At 45.0% G+C, this 25660-nt stretch overlaps 1 protein-coding gene across 4 annotated transcripts in view; it reads right to left on the bottom strand.

The window, feature by feature from the left end:
* LOC137542500 (chloride channel CLIC-like protein 1) overlaps positions 1–25660 on the bottom strand; it is a 392696-nt gene that overhangs the window by 299022 nt on the left and 68014 nt on the right. For all 4 annotated transcript variants that reach the window (XM_068264465.1, XM_068264468.1, XM_068264467.1 and 1 more), the window contains exon 2: positions 7–437. In XM_068264465.1, coding sequence (XP_068120566.1) covers positions 7–414 — 408 coding nt within the window. In that variant the 5' untranslated portion in view covers positions 415–437. The remainder of the gene's footprint in view (positions 1–6; positions 438–25660) is intronic.

Raw genomic sequence — 25660 nt, 5'->3', positions numbered from 1 at the left:
GTTTACCTCAGAAAGTACTCTGGTCTTCTTGGCCACTTCTATCTTGTATAGCCGGAACCACTCCCAAGGGACAGAGAAGAACAAGCAGAGTATGAGCAGCAGAACCAGGTAATATCGCCACATGTCCAGAAGAGTGCGCTCACATAAAACCGGGGTCTTTAAAGCAGGAGCTGATGGTCGTCTGACCAAAGCTGCAGCACTAACAGCAGTTCTTTTACCAAGATGAAGAATGAGGAATGTAATAAAACAAATGATGGAGGCTGCAAGCAAGACTTTGGAGTAAATCGTCCATCTCTCGAAAGGCGACTTTAGAGACCAAGGGTGCGGCAGAGCAGGTTCTACTTCCCGCAAGCCCACTAGGCCGTTTCTCAGAATGAGGACTTTGTTCAAAATCCAATTGTAGATAGAAACCATCCTACATAGACTTCACCACCAACCTGTGAGGCAACAGAGAAAATAATAATCATTAAGCATACCCAAAGTCATTAGATCAACAACCTTCTCTCCTTACCACCTAGGAACAAAGTAAAATGAACCATCCTTACCCTATGGAATTAACTTCTGGCGTTATTAAAAGCTGTTGGCCTACATCAGGCTAGCGTCTACTAAAAATAAGAATTAGACTTACTGTATATCCCCATGCTGTCAACTGTTAACCCACACTATACAAGACCATACCATACTGACTGACTTGCTTTCACTTGGCACTGAACCCTTTTCAGACACATTGCTGATGCTCCCACATTTTCCCTTGACCACAATTGCACACACGAGGCAACGTTGCAGGGCTGTCACACTACAGATGCGTCATTAGCAGGGCTGGCCCTAGACTTTTTGCCGCCTGAGGCAAAATTAGAAAAAAAATCGCCCCCCCCCAAGCCGTGGGGGGGGCGAGCTGGAGGGGTAGCGGGCAGAAAAGGGGTATTGGGCCTAGCGGCGGGGAGGGGGGGGTCGGACCCCCCCCTCCCTCGCCTGGGTCCCCCGATCTGCGCTCCTCCTCCAGCGTTACGTACGAGCCTGCATATGATGAAGATTTGAAGAGGCAACGGGCGGGGGAATCACTCACCTCTTCCGCGTTCCATCGTGCGCTCCACTGACGTCACTTCCTGCAAGGCCGTCCACTTACAATACAGTGGGCGGCGTTGCCGAAAGTGACGTCAGTGGAGCACGCGATGGAATGTGGAAGAGGTGAGTGATTCCCCCGCCCGTTGCCTCTTCATCAGATGCAGGTTCGTACGTAACGCTGGAGAAGGAGCGCAGATTGGAGGACCCAGGCGAGGGAGGGGGTTCGACCCCTCTTTCTGCCCGCTACCTCTCCAGCTCGGCAGGCGGCCCCCAGCAGCAGCGTCTATGGACAGGCGGGTGCCGCCCCCCAGATTTGCCGCCTGAGGCAAATGTTTCACCCCGCCTCATGAGCAGGCCGGCCCTGGTCATTAGCCTTTAGACTAGCGGTGTGCTCTTTTGCTAGGCAGGGGTAGGAGGACTGACAGAGTGGCCAGAGTGACGTCATGCAACTGGTGAAGGGGGTTGATTGGATAGTGTGTTCCAGGCATTAAGCTAATAAGGCAAGCACTCTGGACATGGCCAATGTTAATTCCAACTGACTAGTCCAATTCCAAGCTGCAAAAATGTGCATGCCATTTCTATGCAGCATTCTCTAGAGGGAGTTAATTAACTTTCACATTCTTCTAACTTTCTCTTACAGTTAATACTGTATATGACTATAAAGGGCAGCATGGTGGCGTAGTGGTTAGCGTTCTCACCTTGCAGCACTGGGTCCTCGGTTCAAATCCCAGCCAGGTCAATCACCTGCAAGGAGTTGGTAAGTACTCCACGTGTCTGTGTGGGTTTTCTCTGGGCACTCTGGTTTCCTCCCACATCCCAAAAAAATATAGATAAGTTCATTGGCTTCCCCCTAGACTATGATACATACACTACATGATACATACATAGACATATGACTATGGTGGAGACTAGATTGTGAGCCCCTCTGAGGAACAGTTAGTGACAAGACAACATACTCTCAGCCCTCAAATCCCACCTCCACACCTCTCATTGACTGTTCTCTAACTGCCTTCTCTCCACTCTCTGAACACTCTCTTTCCTCTATAATTGCCAAAGCTAATCTAACCACCTGTTCTCTGGATCCTATTCCCTCCCATTTCATTCCGCAGCTATCCTCATTTCTCTTGCCTGCACTAACAACGCTATTTAACCTGTCCCTCTCTACTGGCATCTTTCCGTCCACACTCAAAAAAGCTGTTGTGACACCACTACTTAAAAAAACCTTCTCTAGATCCTACCACACTTGCCAACTACCGCCCAGTGTCACTTCTCCCATTTGCATCCAAACTACTTGAACGCCATATACATGCAGAATTAAGCCATTATTTATCTGCTAACTCCCTACTTGATCAGTTCCAGTCTGGCTTTCACTCTAACCACTCCACGGAAACAGCCCTTACCAAAGTGGCCAATGACCTTCTTACAGCCAAATCCAAAGGTAAATTTTCCATACTCATCCTTCTTGACCCGTCATCAGCATTTGATACTGACGACCACACCTTACTCCTACAAATACTTTCAAATGTCGGAATAAAGGGCCTTGCTCTCACATGGTTATCTTCCTACCTCTCTGGAAGGTCCTTCACAGTCTCCTACTCAGATCAGATCTCTTCTCCTCATGCTTTGTCTGTCGGGGTTTCCCAAGGCTCTGTCCTTGGTCCCCTCCTCTTTTCCATCTACATGCATGGTCTTGATGATTTAATCAACTCATTCGGGTTTCAATACCACCTCTATGCAGACGATACACAACTGTACCTCTCTGGCCCAGACCTCAACTCCCTCCTTAAACGTGTTCCTGACTACTTGTCTGCTATATCCTCCTTCATGTCCTCTCGCTTCCTAAAACTTAATATGAGTAGAACAGAACTAATAATTTTTCCACCGTCTCTGTCCACCTCCCTGCCTGAAGTAACAATAAATGTTAATAACACTCCCATAACTTCAGTTTCCAAAGCTCGGTGCTTGGGGGTGATATTCGACTCATCTCTCTCTTTTATTCCTCATGTTCACTCCATAACCAGCTCCTGCCATCTCCAACTCAAAAACATATCTCGCATCCGTCCCTTTCTCACTCAAGACAACTAAAATGTTAATACATGCTCTCATAATTTCTCGTCTGGACTACTGCAACGTACTACTTTGTGGACTACCGTCTAACAAACTAGCCCCGCTCCAGTCGGTACTGAACTCAGCTGCTCGTCTCATTCATCTTTCTTCTCGATCTTCCTCTGCCGACCCTCTTTGTCAAGCTCTTCACTGGCTGCAAATTAACCAGAGGATTCAGTTCAAACTCCTAACCCTAACCTACAAAGCTCTCCACAATCTCTCTCCCCGGAATATATCCTCACTAATCTCCAGATACAAACCCAATCGCAATCTCAGATCGGCACATGATCTTCTGTTGTCCTCCTCTAGAATCAACTCCTCTCATTCACAAGACTTCGCACGCGCTTCACCCCTCCTCTGGAATGCCCTCCCACAACACATCCGTCACTGGCCAACCTTTGTTACCTTTAAACGCTCTCTAAAAACACACTTGTTCCGACAAGCATATGCTCTACCTTAGGCCACTTCCCTTTGTACTAAGACCAAATTGCACTCCTACTAGGTATCCTAAAACACAAAGCCTCTATATATTTGCTGCATACTACCCCTCCTCCTGTCCCCCCCCCCCCCCATTCCCTTTAGATTGTAAGCTCGCAAGGGCAGGGCTCTCTCCCCCTTTTGTGTCTTGGTAACCATTATACATTTTATTCATCATGTTAATTTTATCACTGTCATTACCAATTCTATCATTTGTATTTTGTATCATTCTTTGTATTTTGTCACCAATTATGTAACTTGTATATTGGTGTACACCATTGTCTGTATTATTATGTACCCCATGTTTGTTTCTTACTTTGTACAGCGCCACGGAATATGTTGGCGCTTTATAAATCAATAATAATAATAATAATAATACTCTGTACAGCACTACATAATATGTTGGCACTATATGAATACTTAAAAATAAATAATTAAATGCCTAATTTAAGCATGACATTTTTTCAAAGCCTATACTTAAAAGTTCATCAGTGAACAAAAACGCAAAAAACTTCACATGACAACCCCTTGAGAAATAAGCCGTCTAAACATACAGATCTGTCCTCACCATTGCCTGAACAGAATACCATGGAGTCCATCTGCTTACTTAACACACAAGGATAAATAAACTACACCAGCCATCCATCCTGTGACAGAGGGCTTGTAAAAGCAGAGCAGTTAGGGGAAGTTAATGCAACAACACAAATGTTTAGAGTAAATGTTCTTGAAGAGGCAAGGTGGTCTCCACAGCTCCAGTTCCTCTTCATAAATCACAGAGAACATGACAACCCAATCATAAGGCTAACTCCCAGGATGGCGGGAGATCCCATAGGCTTGGAGGAGTCACCAGACCACCACCGCCACAAGTGACACACTCCTGACCTCATATGGTCATCTCAACATAGGCCGGCCCTCTTCATTCTGGCTTGTTCTGCAGATTGTGCAAACAGCATTATTGACAAAAACAAGTCTTTGATATTTGCAACACAACTGGAGTAATTTTTGCTGTTTAGCCAGAAAAGAATAACAATAGAGGAATGGACCGTAAACAAGAGACAAGACAAAAAAACAAAACACAAAATGTTTTCATCTGGATGAGCGGGAGCCACACCAACTTCCTAGTTTACTAGTCAGACATATCCTTTTGGAGCTGCAAACTACAACACACTGCTTTCCAGCATATGACTAATGTGTGCCTATGTCCTAGCGCACAGGTCTGGCGATTCGACAACTGCCCAAGGCTATATATTACTTAAAGAAGAACTGTAGTCAAAATAATGAATAAAATTGCTGATATTTTTTCACGGCTGTGGAGTCGGAGCAATTTTGGGTACCTGGAGTCTGAGTCGGGAAAAAATGCACCGACTTCTAATGAATTTAAACTGTAATTAAAATAGACAATATGATAAAATGTTCAATTTCTCAGATAACAGTCATCATAATGTACGCACAGGTCTGGCGACAAGATATAATATATATATATATATATATATATATATATATATATATATATATATATATATATATATACACACTGTACAGCGCTGCGTAATATGTCGGCGCTATATAAATACTAAATAATAATAATAAATAATAATCATAAAGCATTTATATATACAGTAATATCCGTGCTTAGTCCACAAAAATGAAATAAACCAATCAAAAAATAGTTACTTGTGCTGCAGTCCCCATATTTTTAAAGTCAGATGTACATATCTGATTGTGACTGTATATATGTGTACACAGAAATTTCTTATATATACTAAACTAGCTGATTGCCCGGCGTTGCCCGGGTATGTATTTGGCTGGTGTTGGCTCCGCATACTTTTTCTAACCCTAACACACAATTACTTAATGACCAAGTTTGTGACCTTTGCGGTCTTTGGTAAGAATAATTTGCAATGAAAGGAAAAAAAATCTGAGTGTCTGTGGCTCCACCCCCTTTTCTGAATTTGAACCCCAGTCACCCAATAACCAACTGTACCAGGTTTGAGGCCTGTGCCATTAACAGTGCAAGAATGGCAACAATTAAATATTCCCCTTGAAAAGCAATAGGTGAAGTTTGATTCACTTTTGTAGGCTTCACCCCCTTTTCTGAATATTAATCCCAGTCACCCAGTGACCAACTGTGCAAAGTTTAAGAACCCTGCCATTAACAGTGTAAGAATGGCTGCAGTTTACATTTTCCTAGTGAAATTTGTATTTGTCTCCACCCACTGATGACCCGGCGTTGCTCGGGAATGTATTTGACTGGTATTGGCTCCGCTCACTTTCTAACCCTAACGCACACTCGATGACCAAGTTTGGGAGCTTTGGGGTCCTTGGTATCAATAATTTGTATATTCCAATAGAAATTAAACAAATCAGATTGGCTGTTTGTGGCTTCACCCCCTCTCCAGCATTTGAACCCCAGTCACCCAATGACCAACTGTAGCAGGTTTGAGGCCTCTGCTATTAACAGTGTAAAAATGGCAGCAATTTAAATATTCCACTTGAAAATCAACAGGTGAATTTTGATTGGCTATTATGGGCCCCACCCACTTCCCTGAATATTAATCTGGGCAAAGTTTGGGAACCCTGCCATAAACAGTGTAAAAATGGCTGCAGTTTACATTTTCCCAGTGAAATTTGTTTTTGGCTCCGCCCACTGTTTGTAACAAAGACACACAGTCAATCAGTGACCAAGTTTGTGAGCTTTCGGGTCCTTGGCATCAATAATTTGTATTTTCCCATGAAATGAAAGAAATCTGATTCACGGTTTGTGGCTCGGTCCCCTTTTCTGAATTTGTACCTCAACCCCAATGACCCAATTACCAACTGTACCAGGTTAGAGGCCTGTGCCATTAACAGTGCAAGAATTGCAGAAATTTTAATATTCTCCTTGAAAAGCGACATGTAATTTTTGATTGGCATTTTTAGACTCCATCCACTTTTCTGAATATTAATACCAGTCACCCAGTAACCAGCTGTGCAAAGTTTGAGAACCCTGCCATTAACAGTGAAGAAAGGCTGCAGTTTACAATTTCCCAGAAAAATCTGTTTTTAACTCCACCCACTTTTTGTAACCTTGAAACACAGTCAGTCAATGACCAAGTTTGTGAGCTTTTGGGTTCCTGGTATAAAAATTGTGTGACTGGAAGCAGTTTATCCAGCAAAGAAATCTGGCTGTTTGTGGCTCTGCCCCTTTACTGAATTTGAACCCCAGACACTTAACGACCAACTGTACCAGGTTTGAGGCCTCTGCTAATAACAGTGTAAGAATGACTGCAGTTTCAATATTCCCCTTGAAAATCAATAGGTGACTTGTGATTGGCTCTTGTAGGCCACACCTACTTTTCCAAATATTAATCCTAGTCACCCAGTGAGCAACTGTGCAAAGTTTGAGAACCCTGCCATTAACAGTGTAAGAAAAGCTGCTGTTTACATTTCCCCATGAAAAAAGTTAGTTGTTTTTGGCTCCGCCCACTATTTGTAATCTTGACATACAGCCACTCAATGACCAATTTTATGAGCTTTGGGGTCCTTGGCATCAATAAGTTGCATTTTACCATTGAAATTAAACAAATCTGATTGGCTGTTTTTGGCCCGCTCCCTTTTCAGAATTTAAACCCAGTCTCCCAGTGACTGACTGTACCAGATATGAGGCCTCTGCCATTAAGAGTGTATGAATGGCAGCAATGTAAATATTCCCCTTGAAAATCAAAAGGTGAATTTTGATTGGCTGCTGTAGGCTCCACCCACTTTCCTGAATATTAGTCCCAGCCACCTAGTGGCCAACTGTGTCAAGTTTGAGAACCCTGCCAATAACAGAATGGCTGAAATCAATCTAACAAATCTGATTGGCTGTTTGTGGCTCCACCCGTTTAGTGAATTTGGACTCCAGTCACCCAATGACTGATTGTATCAGGTTTGAGGCCTCTGCCATTAACAGTGTAAGAATGGTAGCAATGTGAATATTCCCCTTGAAAATCAATAGGTACATTTTTATTGGCTGTTGTAGGCTCCACCCACATTTCTGAATATTCATCCCAGTCACCCAGTGGCCAATTGTGTCAAATTGGGAACCCTGCCATGTTAAAAATGTAGTTGTTGGCACCGCCCACTTTTTCTAACCTTGACATACAGTCACTCAATTATCAAGTTTATCAGCTTTGGGGTCCTTGGTATCAATACTTTGTATATTCCCAATGAAAAATAAACAAATCTGTCTGTGGCTCCGCCCCCTTTCTGAATTTGAACCCCAGTCACCCAGTGACCAATTGTACCAGGTTTGAGTCATCTGCTATTAACAGTAGAAGAGAATGGTAGCAGCTTAAATAGTCCCTTTGAAAATCAAAAGGTGAATTTTTATTGGCTGTTGTAGGCTCCACCCACCTTCCAAAATCGTAATCTCATTCACCCAGTGACCAACTGTGCAAAGTTTGAGAACGCTGCCATTAACAGTGTAAAAATGGCTGCGGTTTATATTTTCCCAGTAAATGTTTTTGGCTCCGCCCACTTTTTGTAACCGGGACACAGAGTCACTCAATGACCAAGTTTGTGAGCTTTCAAGGTTCCTGGCATCAAAAATGTGTGAATGGAAGCAGTTTATCCAGCAAGGAAAGCTTATTGGCTGTTTGTGGCCCCGCCCTTTAGTGAATTTGAACCTCAGTCACCCAATGACCGACTGTAGCAAGTTTGAAGCCTCTGTCATTAAAAATGTAAGAATGGCAGCAGTTTAAATATTCCCCTTGAAAATCAATAGGTGAATTTTAATTGGCTGGCGTAGGCTCCACCCACTTTCTTGAATCTTAATCGTATTCACCCAGTGACCAACTGTGGCAAGTTTGAGAACTCTGTGATTAACAGTCTAAGAATGGCTGCAGTTTATTTTTTCCCATTTAAAATGAATGGCTGAAATTTGATTGGCTGTTTTATGCTCCGCCCACTTTTCCTGGATTTGTAACCTCGGTCACCAAGTGACCCACTGTGCCAAGTGTGGGGACTCTGGCTTGAATACTGAGAGAATGGCAGCCTTTTCCATTTTTTCCATTGACTTGAATGGGTGAAATCTGATTTGCTATTTGTAGCTTCGCCCACGTGTGCAGGGGGGACGCGAGACCCCCAGAACATATCATCCCAGGTAGTAAGGGATCTGCATACCAAGTTTCGTTCAAATCGGTCAAGCCGTTTGAGTGATCGCGGCACATACACACATACACACATACATCCGATTTTATATATATGTTACGGCCAGAACCCGTAGTGTGGCCACTTCTAGTTCTGGCCGGCAACTTCGGGTTCTGGCCGGCCAATGTGCGAAGTGGCTGCAGCGCAGCGGCCAATGATAGAAATGGAATGTTACGCCGTCTCGCTGCGGCCAAATTGATGACAACTTGCATAATTTAATGAAATATAGCCAGTGGCAATGTAATAGATGAAGCCGCCGGCTTTCGCACTGCCTCTCTCTCTCTCCTCTCCCCGCCTCCCATACAATATGCGTAGCAGCCGGGGACATGCAGCCGGAGAGTCGTTCGTCGCAGCAGGGCAGCAGAGCGGGAAGGCTGCAGACATTGCTTCTGCCAGCACCCGCTCTGCAGGAACGGCAGGATTCCCCTGCCGCGACGAACAACTCTCGGGACACGCGTGTCCCCGCCGGCTGCTACTTATTGTATGGGAGGCGGGGGGGGGCGATCGGGGAGAGGAGGAGGCAGTGCGAAAGCCGGCGGCTTCATCTATTACATTGCCGCCGGCTATATTTCATTAAATTAAGCAACTTGTCATCAATTTGGCCGCAGCGAGACGGCGTAACATTCCATTTCTAACATTGGCCGCTGCGCTGCGGCCACTTCGCACATTGGCCGGCCAGAACCCGAAGTGGCCACACTACGGGTTCTGGCCGTAACATATATAGATAACATCTATGCTGTAAGAATAAAGCCTCATAAGCTGTGTCACTAATAGAGATGGTCAATGAGATGGAAATAATTCTGCGTTGATGCTGGTTTATGCAAATGTATGCACTCCCTTTGCTCATGAAATCAAATAATTTGAGGTTATTAAAATTTGGTTTTGTTACTATGAATTAAAGGGAAACGGATGAAAAGAAAAGTTGTAGGCCTGGTGCACACCAAAACCCGCTAGCAGATCCGCAAAATGCTAGCAGATTTTGAAACGGTTTTTGTTTTTCTGTAGCGTTTCAGCTAGCATTTTGCGGTTTTGGGCAGCGTTTTTGGTGTAGTAGATTTCATGTATTGTTACAGTAAAGCGGTTACTGAACAGCTACTGTAACAAAAACACCTGCAAAACCGCTCTGTAGTGCCGTTTTTCAGAGCGGTTTGCGTTTTTCCTATACTTAACATTGAGGCAGAAACGCATCTGCAATCCAAAATCTGCAGCAGCCCGGGAGTATGCGTGTATGCAAAACGCCTCCCGCTCTGGTGTGCACCAGCTCATTGAAATACATTACCCAAGCGTTTCCACATCTGCAAACGGATCGAAAAACGCTGCCGAATCGCTCTGGTGTGCACTAGGCCTTATACATACCTGGGGCTTCATCCAGCCCCCTTCAGGCTAATCAGTCCCTTGCTGTCCTCCACCTGGATCTTCTGCTATGAGTCCTGGTAATTCAGCCAGTCTGCGCAGTCCGGCCGCATGCCGCTCCCACAGCCAGGAACATTCTGCACCTGCTCAATAGTACTGCGCAGGTGTAGTACGCTCCCAGCGGCGGAGTGTGTGCATGTGCACTATGACCGACAGGCTCAAGTACGTGGACCCATAGCAGAAGATCCAGGTGGAGGAGGAGGACAGCAAGGGACTAATTAGCCTGAAGGGGGCTGGAGGAAGCCCCAGGTATGTATAAAACTTTAAATTCATCTGTCTCAGATTTACTTTATAACACAGTAGTACTATACTGTACATATGCACTCCCCGCAGGGCTGCAGAGAATCCACTGAGAATATTGTGCACATTGAACACAGAGGTGTTGTCTATCACCCATAAACCTGATTCAGATTGTGCATGAAGAATGTGTAATAGAGGAAGAATAGCCTCATTCTCCTGCAGAGTACTTGCATATCACTCTTACATGTACCCACAGTTACATTGCCTAGGGCCTGATAGATGTTTAGATTGTGCATGAAGAATGTGTAATAGAGGAAGAATAGCCTCATTCCCCTGCAGAGTACCTGCACATCACTCTTACATGTACCCACAGTTACATTGCCTAGGGCCTGATCCATGTTCAGATTGTGCATGAAGAATGTGTAATAGAGGAAGAATCCCCTCATTACCCTGCAGAGTACCTGCACATCACTCTTACATGTACCCACAGTTACATTGCCTAGGGCCTGATAGATGTTCTTTGTTCCGGTCTTTATCTTCTACAAGTACTCTTACCAAGGACTAGTTTTAGTCTATGACTAAAAGTATTAGAGGCAGATCAGCCAAATAGCCAGGTAACTATTATTGTTTAAAAGGAAATAAATATGGCAGCTTCCATATCCCTCTCACTTCAGTCGTTTTTTAAAATTCCTAAACGCTGGCAGTTAAGAGATGCATTTTATGTTACATGCTTTCAAGCAACAAGATTGTAATATGCAAATTAGAGGAGTCTGAGTCGGTGGAATCCTAAACTGAGGAGTTGGAGTCGGAGGATTTTTGTACCGACTCCACAGCTCTGTATTTTTTAACAGTATCTATGTATAAATTATTTAGAGTTTGCCCACTGCAAAATCTTTCCTTACCCAGACTTCCACTTTATCACAAGTGGCAACATCTTTAGTCCTGACAGGTGATTGCTGCTAAAGTTTGTTTATGGAGACCTCTAAATCCAGTAGAAAAGATCAATGTCTCCAAGAATGCTGGGGGGGGGGGTTGGGTTTGGGGAGAGAAATCGGCATTTGGCCTAAATACCGACTAAGATTTTTTACCGTTGATCCTGACCTAGGCTCGCCTTTCCATTTATAATCATTTGCCACCCAGCCTGATCTTTTGGCTAGTAGACAACTTCCACCCTGGCCTCCAGTCCAGGGAAGCCTCAAGGTTTTCTCTGACTGCAGTGGGTAAACCCCAGGAACTGTGACCAGTTGCCTTTTTGCAGCTAAGTATTCCATGAACCATCATCCCTCGTGGAGCAGTGAAAACCAATAGCCATCTAGATAGCACGCCCTGGGGAAGCTCACGTCTACCAGGGTCAACAAGGCTACCATTCTGTGACAGTGAAAAGGCCAAGCGTAAAGATCAATAGGTGAAACAACAACTAAGCAGGAGGTGTAAAAGGTATTTGTGAAGTACCCTTAGCTAAAGTTGTAAAAAAAACAAAAACAAAACTAGCCTACATTGTGTGTACCATCCAATGTAATAAATAAACCATGGAAATTATTTTCAATAACAATATAATGAAATCCTGCACCAAAGTAAATATTTTCTAATAAAACTTTAATGACTTTAACACTCAAAATGTATCAAACGACAAACCCGCAGTAAATACCCATTTGTAGTTCACAGAACTGACCAGTGGCAATAAAGGGACATTTGGAATTAATAAAAAGAAGAAACAAAACTTGAAGGGTCTGGAGAATAAACAGTGTTTATAAGTAACAACTTTCTTTATAAAGAACACCAACCGTGAAAACAGGTGGTAGCCTTCTGTTGATATTGTTTTGGATTGGTGGTGACAGTGACATGGTACATTTCAGGATTCTGATCATGGTAGTGGTGTGGCAGCTGCCACTGGACCCATTGACCCGGGGTCATTACCACCAATGACTGGACACTGCTTGCTCTTCCCAATTTTTCTAGACAAGATCCAGAACAATTATATCGTGCTTTTCTCCTGGCGGACTCAAAAAAACGACAGAGCTGCTGCCACTAGGGAGTGCTCTATAGGCAGTAGCAATGTTAGGGAGACTTGCCCAAGGTCTCTTCACTGAATAGGTGCTGGCTTACTGGACAGGAAGAGCACTTATCCACTACACCAGTGATCTGCACATTTGGCTCTCCAGCTGTTAAGGAACTACAAGTCCCACAAAGCATTCATCTTTATGAATTATGACTGTGGCTGTCCTACTCCCGCAATGCATTGTGGGACTTGTAGTTCCTTAACAGCTGGAGATCCAAGTTTGCAGATCACTGCACTACACCATGATCCAGCCACCACTAGCGCCATTCCCCATCTGCTCAGCCCTCATGATGAGGAAGTGGCACACACCAGGTTCCCCCCCCCCCCCCCCCTAAGACTCCTAAACCTTCAAAAAGGTTTCTGGTTTCACCTGAGAACTTTCCTTAACCTCCTAAACCCCTCCTACCTCTTAAACACACACACACACACACACACACACACACACACACACACACACACACACACACACACACACACACACACACACACACACCTCTAACAATGAAGGAAAAGTACCAGATCATCATTCTCTACAGTTTGGGTTACCAAGCAAGTTGTTGAACCATTCAGGACTGGGGAAGGTGAAGGCTATGCAAATTTATGCAGCTTGAAAAACGTACAAATTCCATCTTCCTTGGATCCCATTGGTCTCTTTTCAATCTGCAGAAATTTGAATACAGAATCTACTTAATCCTGCATCAATTTGGAATTACTGAATTTGCACCTCATGGACCATCCCTACCAAGGACCCGCTAATTGTCTCATGCGGGGTAATAAACAGGAGGAGGGGCAGTCCTGGTCATGCCTCCTGCAAGGGAGGGAGGAGCAAGAAAGAAAGGGTAGTGACCCTGGTGATGTGCAGAGCTCGAAATACTGAAGAGAACTAACCACCAGGTAAGAATTATGTTTTAACTGTTAGACTAGTGGTTCGGTCTCGTCGGTGAAGATGTCATCACCATGGAAGAGTATTAACCACCCTGGCGTTCTGATTAAATCGCCAGGGTGGCTGCGGGAGGGTTTTTTTTAAATAAAAAAAAAACTATTTCATGCAGCCAACTGAAAGTTGGCTGCATGAAAGCCCACTAGAGGGCGCTCCGGAGGCGTTCTTCCGATCGCCTCCGGCGGCCAGAAGTAACACGGAAGGCCGCAATAAGCGGCCTTCCGTGTTTCGCTTACCTCGTCGCCATGGCGACGAGCGGAGTGACGTCATGGACGTCAGCCGACGTCCTGACGTCAGCCGCCTCCGATCCAGCCCTTAGCGCTGGCCGGAACTGTTTGTTCCGGCTACGCTGGGCTCGGGCGGCTGGGGGGACCCTCTTTCGCCGCTGCACGCGGCGGATCGCCGCGCTGCAGCGGCGATCAGGCAGCACACGCGGCTGGCAAAGTGCCGGCTGCGTGTGCTGCTTTTTATTTCATTAAAATCGGCCCAGCAGGGCCTGAGCGGCAGCCTCTGGCGGTGTTGGACGAGCTGAGCTCGTCCAGACCGCTCAGCAGGTTAAAGAAATTATTTGTGAACATAGTGTTTAACTGAAGCCAACATCCTCCTTTGCTGTACCCATTTTGAATGCCAGCTGTGTAATTTGCCCGTATTTCGAGCTCTGCACATCTATGCACATAGTTAATTCAGGTGCAGCCTTTGTCTGGAAGCGCTCCCATTATCTCCGGCTACTTCTAGCTTAAGATAAAGTTAAAGAAATCCCAGCCTTTTAAGAATACTTGAGGACCAACGATGAGAGTAACCACAATTCACTAGTTATCTTAGAACATCAGACTTTCACACTCCATAAGGAACGTGAATCTCAAGCATCATTCCATACATCAACATTTTATCATCACTATGAACGTTCACAACCTCAAAGTCACTGCATAAACCCAGCTCCCACCAAGAGGTCCTTGCAAATCAGAGTTTCTTCCCAGCAACCTCAGGCCCCCGAGGAAGGGGTTTAACGCTAATATTACTCTGGCCATCTCATTCTACATCTGTGGGGGGAGGGGGACAAGTTAAAAAGGAAAGAAGGCTGCCAGATTCTATGAACATAGTAACTGATCCAGTAATAACCCCAGACACTGATTTTATGGTGGGGGGGGGGGGGGGAGAAGGGATCACATTTTTTTTTGAACATTCTTGCTCTGGATCCAGCTTCACTACCAGTTCTAATAAAACCAGAGGAGTTCTTGCCTACATCTATATGTAAAGCTGCATACTCCCCGCTCAACGGGTCCAGCGATGTCCCCTTGACAACGGTCATTAGCGACGCCTCTTCCTGTCGGCGGGTTAAAGGATACCCGAGGTGACGTGATATGATGAGATAGACATGTGTACGTACATTGCCTAGCACACAACTATGCCGTGTCCTTTTTTTTTTGCTGCCTGAAAGAGTTAAGTATCAGGTATGTAAGTGGCTGACTCGGTCCTGACTCAGACAGGAAACGACTACAGTGTGACCCTCACTGATCAGAAATTCCAACTATAAAACACTTTCCTAGCAGAAAATGACTTCTGAGAGCAGGAGAGAGATAAAGAAGATAAATAGTTCATACATTTTGGCATACTTCAATGAATGGGTCATTGAGCAAAAACAATAAAACAGTTAAACCTTAAAAAGTAGATTTAGACATCAAATAAAACTGTGGAATATCTTAAAAAGTCATTTTTAGGAGAAGGAAGATACAATAGTTTATTTCATTAGTTTATTTTCGCCTCGGGTGTCCTTTAACCACTTCAGGACCCTTGTCTTTTCGCCCCTTAAGGACCAGAGCCTTTTTCTCCATTCAGACCACTGCAGCTTTCACGGTTTATTGCTCGGTCATACAACCTACCACCTAAATGAATTTTACCTCCTTTTCTTGTCACTAATACAGCTTTCTTTTGCTGCTATTTGATTGCTGCTGCGAGTTTTAGTTTTTATTATATTCATCAAAAAAGACATGAATTTTGGCAAAAAAATGACTTTTTTAACTTGCTGTGCTGACATTTTTCAAATAAAGTAAAATTTCCTATACATTTGAGCGCGAAAGTTATTCTGCTACATGTCTTTGATAAAAAAAAAAAACATTCAGTGTATATTTATTGGATTGGGTAAAAGTTATAGCGTTTACAAACTATGGTGCCAAAAGTGAATTTTCCCATTTTCAAGCATCTATGACTTTTCTGACCCCCTGTCAGGTTTCATGAGGGGCTAAAATTCCAGGATAGTACAAATACCCCCCAAATGACCCCATTTTGGAAAGAAGACATCCCAAAGTATTCAGTGAGAGGCATGGTGAGTTCATAGAAGATTTTATTTTTTGTCACAAGTTAGCGGAAAATGACACTTTTTGACAAAAAAAAGAAAAAAAAAAAGAAAAAAAAAAAGGTTTCCATTTCTTCTAACTTGCGACAAAAAAAAATGAAATCTGCCACAGACTCACTATGCTCCTCTCTGAATACCTTGAAGTGTCTACTTTCCAAAATGGGGTCATTTGTGGGGTGTGTTCACTGTCCTGGCATTTTGGGGGGTGCCGAATTGTAAGCACCCCTGTAAAGCCTAAAGATGCTCATTGGACTTTTGGCCCCTTAGCGCAGTAAGGCTGCAAAAAAGTGCCACACATGTGGTATTGCCGTACTCAGGAGAAGTAGTATAATGTGTTTTGGGGTGTATTTTTACACATACCCATGCTGGGTGGGAGAAATATCTCCGTAAATGACAATTGTTTAATTTTTTTTTACACACAATTGTCTATTTATAGAGATATTTCTCCCACTCAGCATGGGTATGTGTAAAAATACACCCCAAAACACATTATACTACTTCTCCTGAGTACGGCGATACCACATGTGTGGCACTTTTTTGCAGCCTAGGTGCGCTAAGGGGCCTAACGTCCTATTCACAGGTCATTTTGAGGCATTTGGATTCTAGACTACTGCTCACGGTTTAGGGCCCCTAAACTGCCAGGGCAGTATAGGAACCCCACAAGTGACCCCATTTTAGAAAGAAGACACCCCAAGGTATTCTGTTAGGAGTATGGTGAGTTCATAGAAGATTTTTTTTTTTGTCACAAGTTAGCGGAAAATGACACTTTGTGAAAAAAAAACAATACATATCAATTTCCGCTAACTTGTGACAAAAAATAAAACCTTCTATGAACTCATCATACACCTAACAGAATACCTTGGGTGTCTTCTTTCTAAAATGGGGTCACTTGTGGGGTTCCTATACTGCCCTGGCATTTTAGGGGCCCTAAACCGTGAGGAGTAGTCTTGAACCCAAATGTCTCAAAATGACCTGTGAAATCCTAAAGGTACTCATTGGACTTTGGGCCCCTTAGCACAGTTAGGCTGCAAAAAAGTGTCACACATGTGGTATCGCCGTACTCATAAGAAGTAGTATAATGTGTTTTGTGGTGTATTTTTACATATAACCATGCTGGGTGGGAGAAATATCTCTGTAAATGACACATTTTTGATTTTTTTTTACACACAATTGTCCATTTACAGAGAGATTTCTCCCACCCAGCATGGGTATGTGTAAAAATACACCACAAAACACATTATACTACTTCTCCTGAGTATGGCGATACCACGTGTGACACTTTTTTGCAGCCTAGGTGCGCTAAGGGGCCCAACGTCCTATTCACAGGTCATTTTGAGGCATTTGTTTTCTAGACTACTCCTCACGGTTTAGGGCCCCTAAAATGCCAGGGCAGTATAGGAACCCCACAAGTGACCCCATTTTAGAAAGAAGACACCCCAAGGTATTCCGTTAGGGGTATGGTGAGTTCATAGAAGATTTTATTTTTTGTCACAAGTTAGTGAAAAATGACACTTTGTGAAAAAAACAATAAAAATCCAATTTCCGCTAACTTTTGACAAAAAAAAAAATCTTCTATGAACTCATCACACACCTAACAGAATACCTTGGGGTGTCTTCTTTCTAAAATGGGGTCACTTGTGGGGTTCCTATACTGCCCTGGCATTTTACGGGCCCAAAACTGTGAGTAGTCTGGAAACCAAATTTCTCAAAATGACTGTTCAGGGGTATAAGCATCTGCAAATTTTGATGACAGGTGGTCTATGAGGGGGCAAATTTTGTGGAACCGGTCATAAGCAGGGTGGCCTCTTAGATGACAGGATGTTTTGGGCCTGATCTGATGGATAGGAGTGCTAGGGGGGTGACAGGAGGTGATTGATGGGTGTCTCAGGGGGCGGTTAGAGGGGAAAATAGATGCAATCAATGCACTGGGGAGGTGATCGGAAGGGGGTCTGAGGGGGATCTGAGGGTTTGGCCGAGTGATCAGGAGCCCACACAGGGCAAATTAGGGCCTGATCTGATGGGTAGGTGTGCTAGGGGGTGACAGGAGGTGATTGATGGGTGTCTCAAGGTGTGATTAGAGGGGGGAAATAGATGCAAGCAATGCACTAGCGAGGTGATCAGGGCTGGGGTCTCAGGACGTTCTGAGGTGTGGGCGGGTGATTGGGTGCCCGCAAGGGGCAGATTAGGGTCTAATCTGATGGGTAACCGTGACAGGTGGTGATAGGGGGTGATTGATGGGTAATTAGTGGGTGTTTAGAGGAGAGAAGAGATGTAAACACTGCACTTGGGAGGTGATCTGATGTCGGATCTGCGGGCGATCTATTGGTGTGGGTGGGTGATCAGATTGCCCGCAAGGGGCAGGTTAGGGGCTGATTGATGGGTGGCAGTGACAGGGGGTGATTGATGGGTGGCAGTGACAGGGGGTGATTGATGGGTGGCAGTGACAGGGGGTGATTGACAGGTGATCAGTGGGTTATTACAGGGAATAACAGATGTAAATATTGCACTGGCAAATTGATAAGGGGGGGGGTCTGAGGGCAATCTGAGCGTGTGGGCGGGTGATTGGGTGCCCGCAAGGGGCAGATTAGGGTCTAATCTGATGGGTAACAGTGACAGGTGGTGATAGGGGGTGATTGATGGGTAATTAGTGGGTGTTTAGAGGAGAGAAGAGAGGTAAACACTGCACTTGGGAGGTGATCTGATGTCGGATCTGCGGGCGATCTATTGGTGTGGGTGGGTGATCAGATTGCCCGCAAGGGGCAGGTTAGGGGCTGATTGATGGGTGGCAGTGACAGGGGGTGATTGATGGGTGGCAGTGACAGGGGGTGATTGATAGGTGATTGACAGGTGATCAGTGGGTTATTACAGGGAATAACAGATGTAAATATTGCACTGGCGAATTGATAAGGGGGGGTCTGAGGGCAATCTGAGCGTGTGGGCGGGTGATTGGGTGCCCGCAAGGGGTAGATTAGGGTCTAATCTGATGGGTAACAGTGACAGGTGGTGATAGGGGGTGATTGATGGGTGATTGATGGGTAATTAGTGGGTGTTTAGAGGAGAGAATAGATGTAAACAATGGATTTGGGAGGTGATCTGATGTCGGATCTGCGGGCGATCTATTGGTGTGGGGGGGTGATCAGATTGCCCGCAAGGGGCAGGTTAGGGGCTGATTGATGGGTGGCAGTGACAGGGGGTGATTGACGGGTGATTGACGGGTGATTGACAGGTGATCAGGGGGGATAGATGCATATAGTACACGGGGGGGGGGGGGGTCTGGGGAGAATCTGAGGGGTGGGGGGTGATCAGGAGGGGGCAGTGGGCAGGGGGGGGGATAAAAAAAAAAATAGCGTTGACAGATAGTGACAGGGAGTGATTGATGGGTGATTAGGGGGGTGACTGGGTGCAAACAGTGGTCTGGGGGGTGGGCAGGGGGGGGTCTGAGGGGTGCTGTGGGCGATCAGTGGGCGGGGGGGGGGCAGATCAGTGTGTTTGGGTGCAGACTAGGGTGGCTGCAGCCTGCCCTGGTGGTCCCTCGGACACTGGGACCACCAGGGCAGGAGGCAGCCAGTATAATAGGCTTTGTATACATTACAAAGCCTATTATACATATGTGCAGCGGCGATCCGGGTGCTAGTAACCCGCCGGCGCTTCCGAACGGCCGGCGGGTTACTACGAGCGGTGGGCGGAGCCAGTCCCCGGCGGCTGATCGCGTCACGAATGACGCGATCGCCGCATAGCCACTCCCGCAGCCGCCCCCGCCGATGGGCGTATTGCGGTCGTTTGGGCCCGGACTTTGCCGCCGCCCATCGGCTGGGGGCGGTCCTCAAGTGGTTAAGCACAAGGTCATGAGACGTACATGGCGCTCGCGGTACTTTGCACTATATCATCAGGCATCTTAAAGATCAGATTCCCGTGTTGATCTTTAGTCATCGCGCAACGCTAAGCGGCATTTCCAATTGTGCACCCGTACCCACCTCTGACATTGTGAAATGACCAGTCTTCAGAAAAAATGCCAGGTGGTTACATAGCTTAACAAATGCCCCACTGAAGTTAACAGGGTGAAGAAATCTTTAACCCCCTCCCGACCGCCTAACGCCGAAAGGCATGAAGTCATGGGGAGGGGTTTTGCAGGAGATCGTGCACGCCGATGCGCACACAGCTCCACTTAAATTACAGAGCTCTGCTCCGTCATTAGTCTCCTAGCGTTAACCGCCGCTAGGAGACTGTTAGACGGCAAAACCGCCATCTATTTACATTGTTTAGTGCTGTGATCTACTGTAGCACTGTACTGGGGGCAGCCATGTCACTTGGCTGTCCCCTAGGGAGGCCCAAGAGCGATCTGCTGTCACAGGCTGATGCCTATAACAGCCTATCGCTGACATTAGATGGTGGGGGAAGGAAGGGAGGAGGTAAAAAAAAAAAAAGAAAAAAAATCAAACATCGCAGGAGCGATCAGAGCCCACCAATAGAAAGCTGTATCGGTGGGCAGAAAAGGGGGGAGGGAGGGAGACACTTGTGTGTTGAGTTGTACGGCCCTGCAGCGAGCCCTTAAGGCTGCAGTGGCCTAAATTTTAAAAAATAGCCTGGTCACTAGGGGGGGGGGGGGGGGGGTGAGCCTACAGTCCTCAATCAGTTAATTAATTCTTAAAAGCTCTTTGGCAGGAAATAAAGTTTTACGTTGCGATTTAGCGTCAACTTGCCAATACTAATCCATTTTTAGAAAAATGTAAAAGATGTCCGCACCTCCCACCTCATTGTTGGGTAATTTTACTGCAGTCTTAAAGCAATTCTGTGGATGTACTCAAAAGATAAAATCCGAAACTTACCTGGGGCTTCTATCGGCCCCTGCAGCTGTAATGTCCCACGCCGTCCTCCTCCGATGCTCCTTTCCCCTGCCGCCGGTCCAGGTCTAATATTCATCTAAATAGACGAAAAGTGCTCGCTCCCGTGCGTGTCATTCGGAGCTTACTTCGCAGGCGCCATATGAAGTTTTCTTGTACTGCGTCGTAAGCTCCCAATGATGCGGGCGGGAGCAAACACGTAGTGCGGGTAGCCGCAGTGTAATTTGTCACATGATTACACCAGGACCGGTGGCAGGGAACGGAGCATCGGAGAAGGACAGCGCGGGACATTACAGCTGCAGGGGTGGACAAAAGCCCCAGGTGTCGTTTTTTATCTTTTCAACCCCCTCCACAGAACTACTTTAAGCAGAAGTTTGAACTAAAGTAAATCTACCTCTGAAATATTCTAAACTGTGTTTTTAAAAGGATTCATAATAATATCAACATACTGAGGTTTATATAGTTGCCTTATACAGGAATCCATACAGCTTGAAACAGGAAGTTTAGGCACCGGAGAAGTTAATAGCAACTGACTGTCTTCAGACAAGCTCACACTCTAATCCTACCATATTATTATTATGTATTTATATAGCACTGACATCTTCTGCAGCACTTTACAGAGTACATACTCATGTCACTGACTGTCCTCAGAGGAGCTCACAATCTAATCCTGCCATAGTCATAATCTAATGCCCTACCATGTTATTATTTATATAGCACTGACATCTTCTGCCGCACATTACAAATAATAATTATATGGTAGGACATTAGACTATGACTATGGTAGGATTAGATTGTGAGCTTCTGAGGACAGTCAGTGACATGACTATGTGCTCTGTACAGTGCTGCAGAAGATGTCAGTGCTATATAAATACATAGTAATAATATGGTCGGACATTACACTATGACTATGGTAGGATTAGATTGTGAGGTCATCTGATGACAGTCAGTGACCCATCTAGGTATTCTATGTAGCACTGACATCTTCTGTAGTGTAGACCTTTACACAGAATAATAAGATAATATAGTATGTGCAGACCACAGGACTAACCTCAAGGGAGCACTTATGAAATAGAAAAGCCACAGAAAAAAAGCAAGTTCCTTGCAAATTTCTGTTTCTGTCCACAGAGTCGGATTAGCTGTATAAACAACACTTTCTTTCCCACGATGAAGTTGTGTTCAACAAAATTAAACAGTAAAAGAGTTAGGTTTATTATCATAAGTTTGTATACTACAGTACAAAGATCTGCCGGTCAGATGACATAGTGCAACATTTTTCAGATGATAGCGCGACCTTTTAAACAAATGTTATTGCCTTGCGTTATAGAATGGCTTGTGTAGCATAAGCCATTCTTTAAACGCAAGGCTAGTACATATTACCTTTTACTGAAGACCATAACTGCAATAACAGGTGCACATTACCAATACAATTTAGCCAACGGTCAGATAGGGTTAATTGTGCTAAATCGACAACAATCAATTATTTCATTGATCCATTTATCATATAGATTCAATCGGATTGATTACATACAGTATTTATCCAGCTTATGAACCTGAAGGATTGTTTCCTTCTAATCCCAATTATCGAATTGTGAGGTCCATTGTTCACTAAAACTGTATTTATAATAAGCACCTTTTTACAGCTTGGTGCAAAAGATGCCCAGAATTTTACTCTCATTGGTTCAAAAGTCTGCACAAAGCAGGAAGTAAGAATCTTTGTTCCCTACCTGCTTTATCCTTTACAACCATAGGCGTGCCAGTTACAGGTACCGATACTTACACATTAGTGCGACCTTAAAGTGTACCTGTGACAAATGTAGCAAAAGGATGTATCCTTACCTGGGCCTTCTTCCAGCCCACTGTTCTCCATCTGCTACCTCATTGTCCTGCTGGTCCCCTCCGTTGTCACTCTGTCAGCCCTGTAAAGTCCATGACTCAGCTCAGTTTCTGACTGCTGCACATGCACGGTGCTGGCTGAGTGCGCCATTCAATTGCACGCTTGTGGACAGGAGCATTCTGCATATGTGCAGTTTGTTAAGACAGGGACGGGAGTGCAATGGAGGAGGCGCCCGGCCCAGAACAGCACATGTGCAGTGAGTGGCCTGCAACCCAGCTGGATTGCAGACTTCACAGCAGCACATTGGATAGGAGCGGGAGGATGGTGAGAGAGCAGCTTGACTACAGGAGGCTGGAGCAAGCCTCACATAAGTATAAATCCTTTTGCTACTTTCATCTCAGGTTTACTTAAAAAAATGTTTTTTTTTTTAAATCAAAATTTTCTCTATGTGCGTTACACTGCAAGTCACAACAAATTTTTTTGGGGGGGCCACAGCATGAAACTAACCTTACCAGCGGAAGCCTCCCATAGCCCATAGTGTGAATAGGTGGCAGTAATCATCTCCCTTCTCAGTGACAGCACCCAAGTAAGGCATTCGTTCATTAGAGCAGCAGAGTTACAGACCTGACAAGCATTCTTCACCATTAGAGCAGCAGAGCTACGGACCTGACAAGCATTCTTCACCATTAGAGCAGCAGAGCTACAGACCTGACCAGCATTCTTCACCATTAGAGCAGCAGAGCTACGGACCTGACCAGCATTCTTCACCATTAGAGCAGCAGAGCTACGGACCTGACCAGCATTCTTCACCATTAGAGCAGCAGAGCTACGGACCTGACCAGCATTCTTCACCATTAGAGCAGCAGAGCTACGGACCTGACCAGCATTCTTCACCATTAGAGCAGCAGAGCTACGGACCTGACCAGCATTCTTCACCATTAGAGCAGCAGAGCTACGGACCTGACTAGCATTCTTCAGCATTAGAGCAGCAGAGCTACGGACCTGACAAGCATTCTTCACCATTAGAGCAGCAGAGCTACGGACCTGACAAGCATTCTTCACCATTAGAGCAGCAGAGCTAAGGACATGACAAGCATTCTTCACCATTAGAGCAGCAGAGCTACAGACCTGACAAGCATTCTTCACCATTAGAGCAGCAGAGCTATGGACCAGACAAACATTCTTCGCCATTAGACCAGCAGAGCTATAGACCTACCAAGCATTCTTCACCATTAGAGCAGCAGAGCTATGGACCTGACAAGCATTCTTCAGCATTAGAGCAGCAGAGCTACAGACCCAACAAGCATTCTTCACCATTAGACCAGCAGAGCTACAGACCTGACAAATATTCTTCACCATTAGAGCAGCAGAGCTACGGGCCTGACAAGCATTCTTCACCATTAGACCAGCAGAGCTACGGACCTGACAAATATTCTTCACCATTAGAGCAGCAGAGCTACGGACCTGACAAGCATTCTTCACCATTAGAGCAGCAGAGCTACGGACCTGCAAATATTCTTCACCATTAGAGCAGCAGAGCTACGGGCCTGACAAGCACTGCAGTAATCACAGGAATGTCAGCATGACACAGTTTGTTAAAATACTTAAAGGTGAACTGATGAGAATAGTTTATCTTGCGCTGGGAAAACAGATCTGCTTTCACCACTCAATCAGAAAAAACACCTGTCTTCAGCAAGACCACATTTTGTTTTCTTTAGATCAACAAAAATGTTAATTAGACCAGACGTTACATATACAAAAAAAAAACAAACAAAAAAATTACCGGGATATAGAAAACTATGAATTAGCACATGTGGAAGTATACCACACAACCAAAAAGTGTGAAACAACTGAAAATATGTCATATTCTAGGTTCTTCAAAGTAGCCACCTTTTGCTTTGATTACTGCTTTGCACACTCTTGACATTCTCTTGATGAGCTTCAAAAGGTTCTCACCTGAAATGGTCTTCCAACAGTCTTGAAGGAGTTCCCAGAGATGCTTAGCACTTGTTGGCCCTTTTGCCTTCACTCTGCTCACCCCAACTCATCTCGATTGGGTTCAGGTCTGGTGACTGTGGAGGCCAGGTCATCTGGTGCAGCACCCTGGTCAAATAGCCCTTACACAGCCTGGAGGTGTGTTTGGGGTCATTGTCCTGTTGAAAAATAAATGATGGTCCAACTAAACGCAAACCGGATGGAATAGCATGCCGCTGCAAGATGTTGTGGTGGCCACGCTGGTTCAGTATGCATTCAATTTTAAATAAATCCCCAACAGTGTCACCATCAAAGCACCCCCACACCATCACACCTCCTCCTCCATGCTCCACAGTGGGAACAAGGCATGTAGAGACCATACGTTCACCTTTTCTAAGTCACACAAAGACATGATGGTTGGAACCAAAAATCTCAAATTTGGACTCATCAGACCAAAGCACAGATTTCCACTGGTCTAATGTCCATTCCTTGTTTTCTTTAGCCCAAACAAGTTTCTTCTGCTTGTTGCCTGTCCTTAGCAGTGGTTTCCTAGTAGATATTCCACCATGAAGGCTTGATTCACACAGTCTCCTCTTAACAGTTCTTGTAGAGATGTGTCTGCTGCTAGAACTCTGTGTGACATTGACCTGGTCTCTAATCTGAGCTACTGTTAACCTGCGATTTCTGAGGCTGGTGAATCGGATGAACTTATCCTCCACAGCAGAGGTGACTCTTGGTCTTCCTTTCCGCATGCGAGCCAGTTTCTTTGTAGCGTTTGATGGTTTTTTAGACTGCACTTGGGGACACTTTCAAAGTTTTCCCAATTTTTCGGACTGACTGACCTTCATTTCTTAAAGTAATGATGGCCACTTGTTTTTCTTTACTTAGAATTTGTATTATGGCAAGAAAAAAGCAGCTAACAGTCTATTCAGTAGGACTGTCAGCTGTGCATCCACCTGACTTCTTCACAAAGCAACTGATGGCCCCATCCCCATTTATAAGCCAAGAAATGCCACTTATTAAACCTGACAGGGCACACCTGTGAAGTGAAAACCACTTCAGGTGATTACCTCTATAAGCTCATCAAGAGAATGCCAAGAGCAAAAGGTGGCTACTTTGCAGAACCTAGAATGACATATTTTCAGTTGTTTCACACTTTTTGGTTATGTACTATACTTCCACATGC

The sequence above is a fragment of the Hyperolius riggenbachi genome, chromosome 12 (assembly GCF_040937935.1).
Source record: "Hyperolius riggenbachi isolate aHypRig1 chromosome 12, aHypRig1.pri, whole genome shotgun sequence".
In the NCBI taxonomy this organism is placed as follows: Eukaryota; Metazoa; Chordata; class Amphibia; order Anura; family Hyperoliidae; genus Hyperolius; species Hyperolius riggenbachi.
This window is presented reverse-complemented; position numbering and strand designations above follow the sequence as displayed.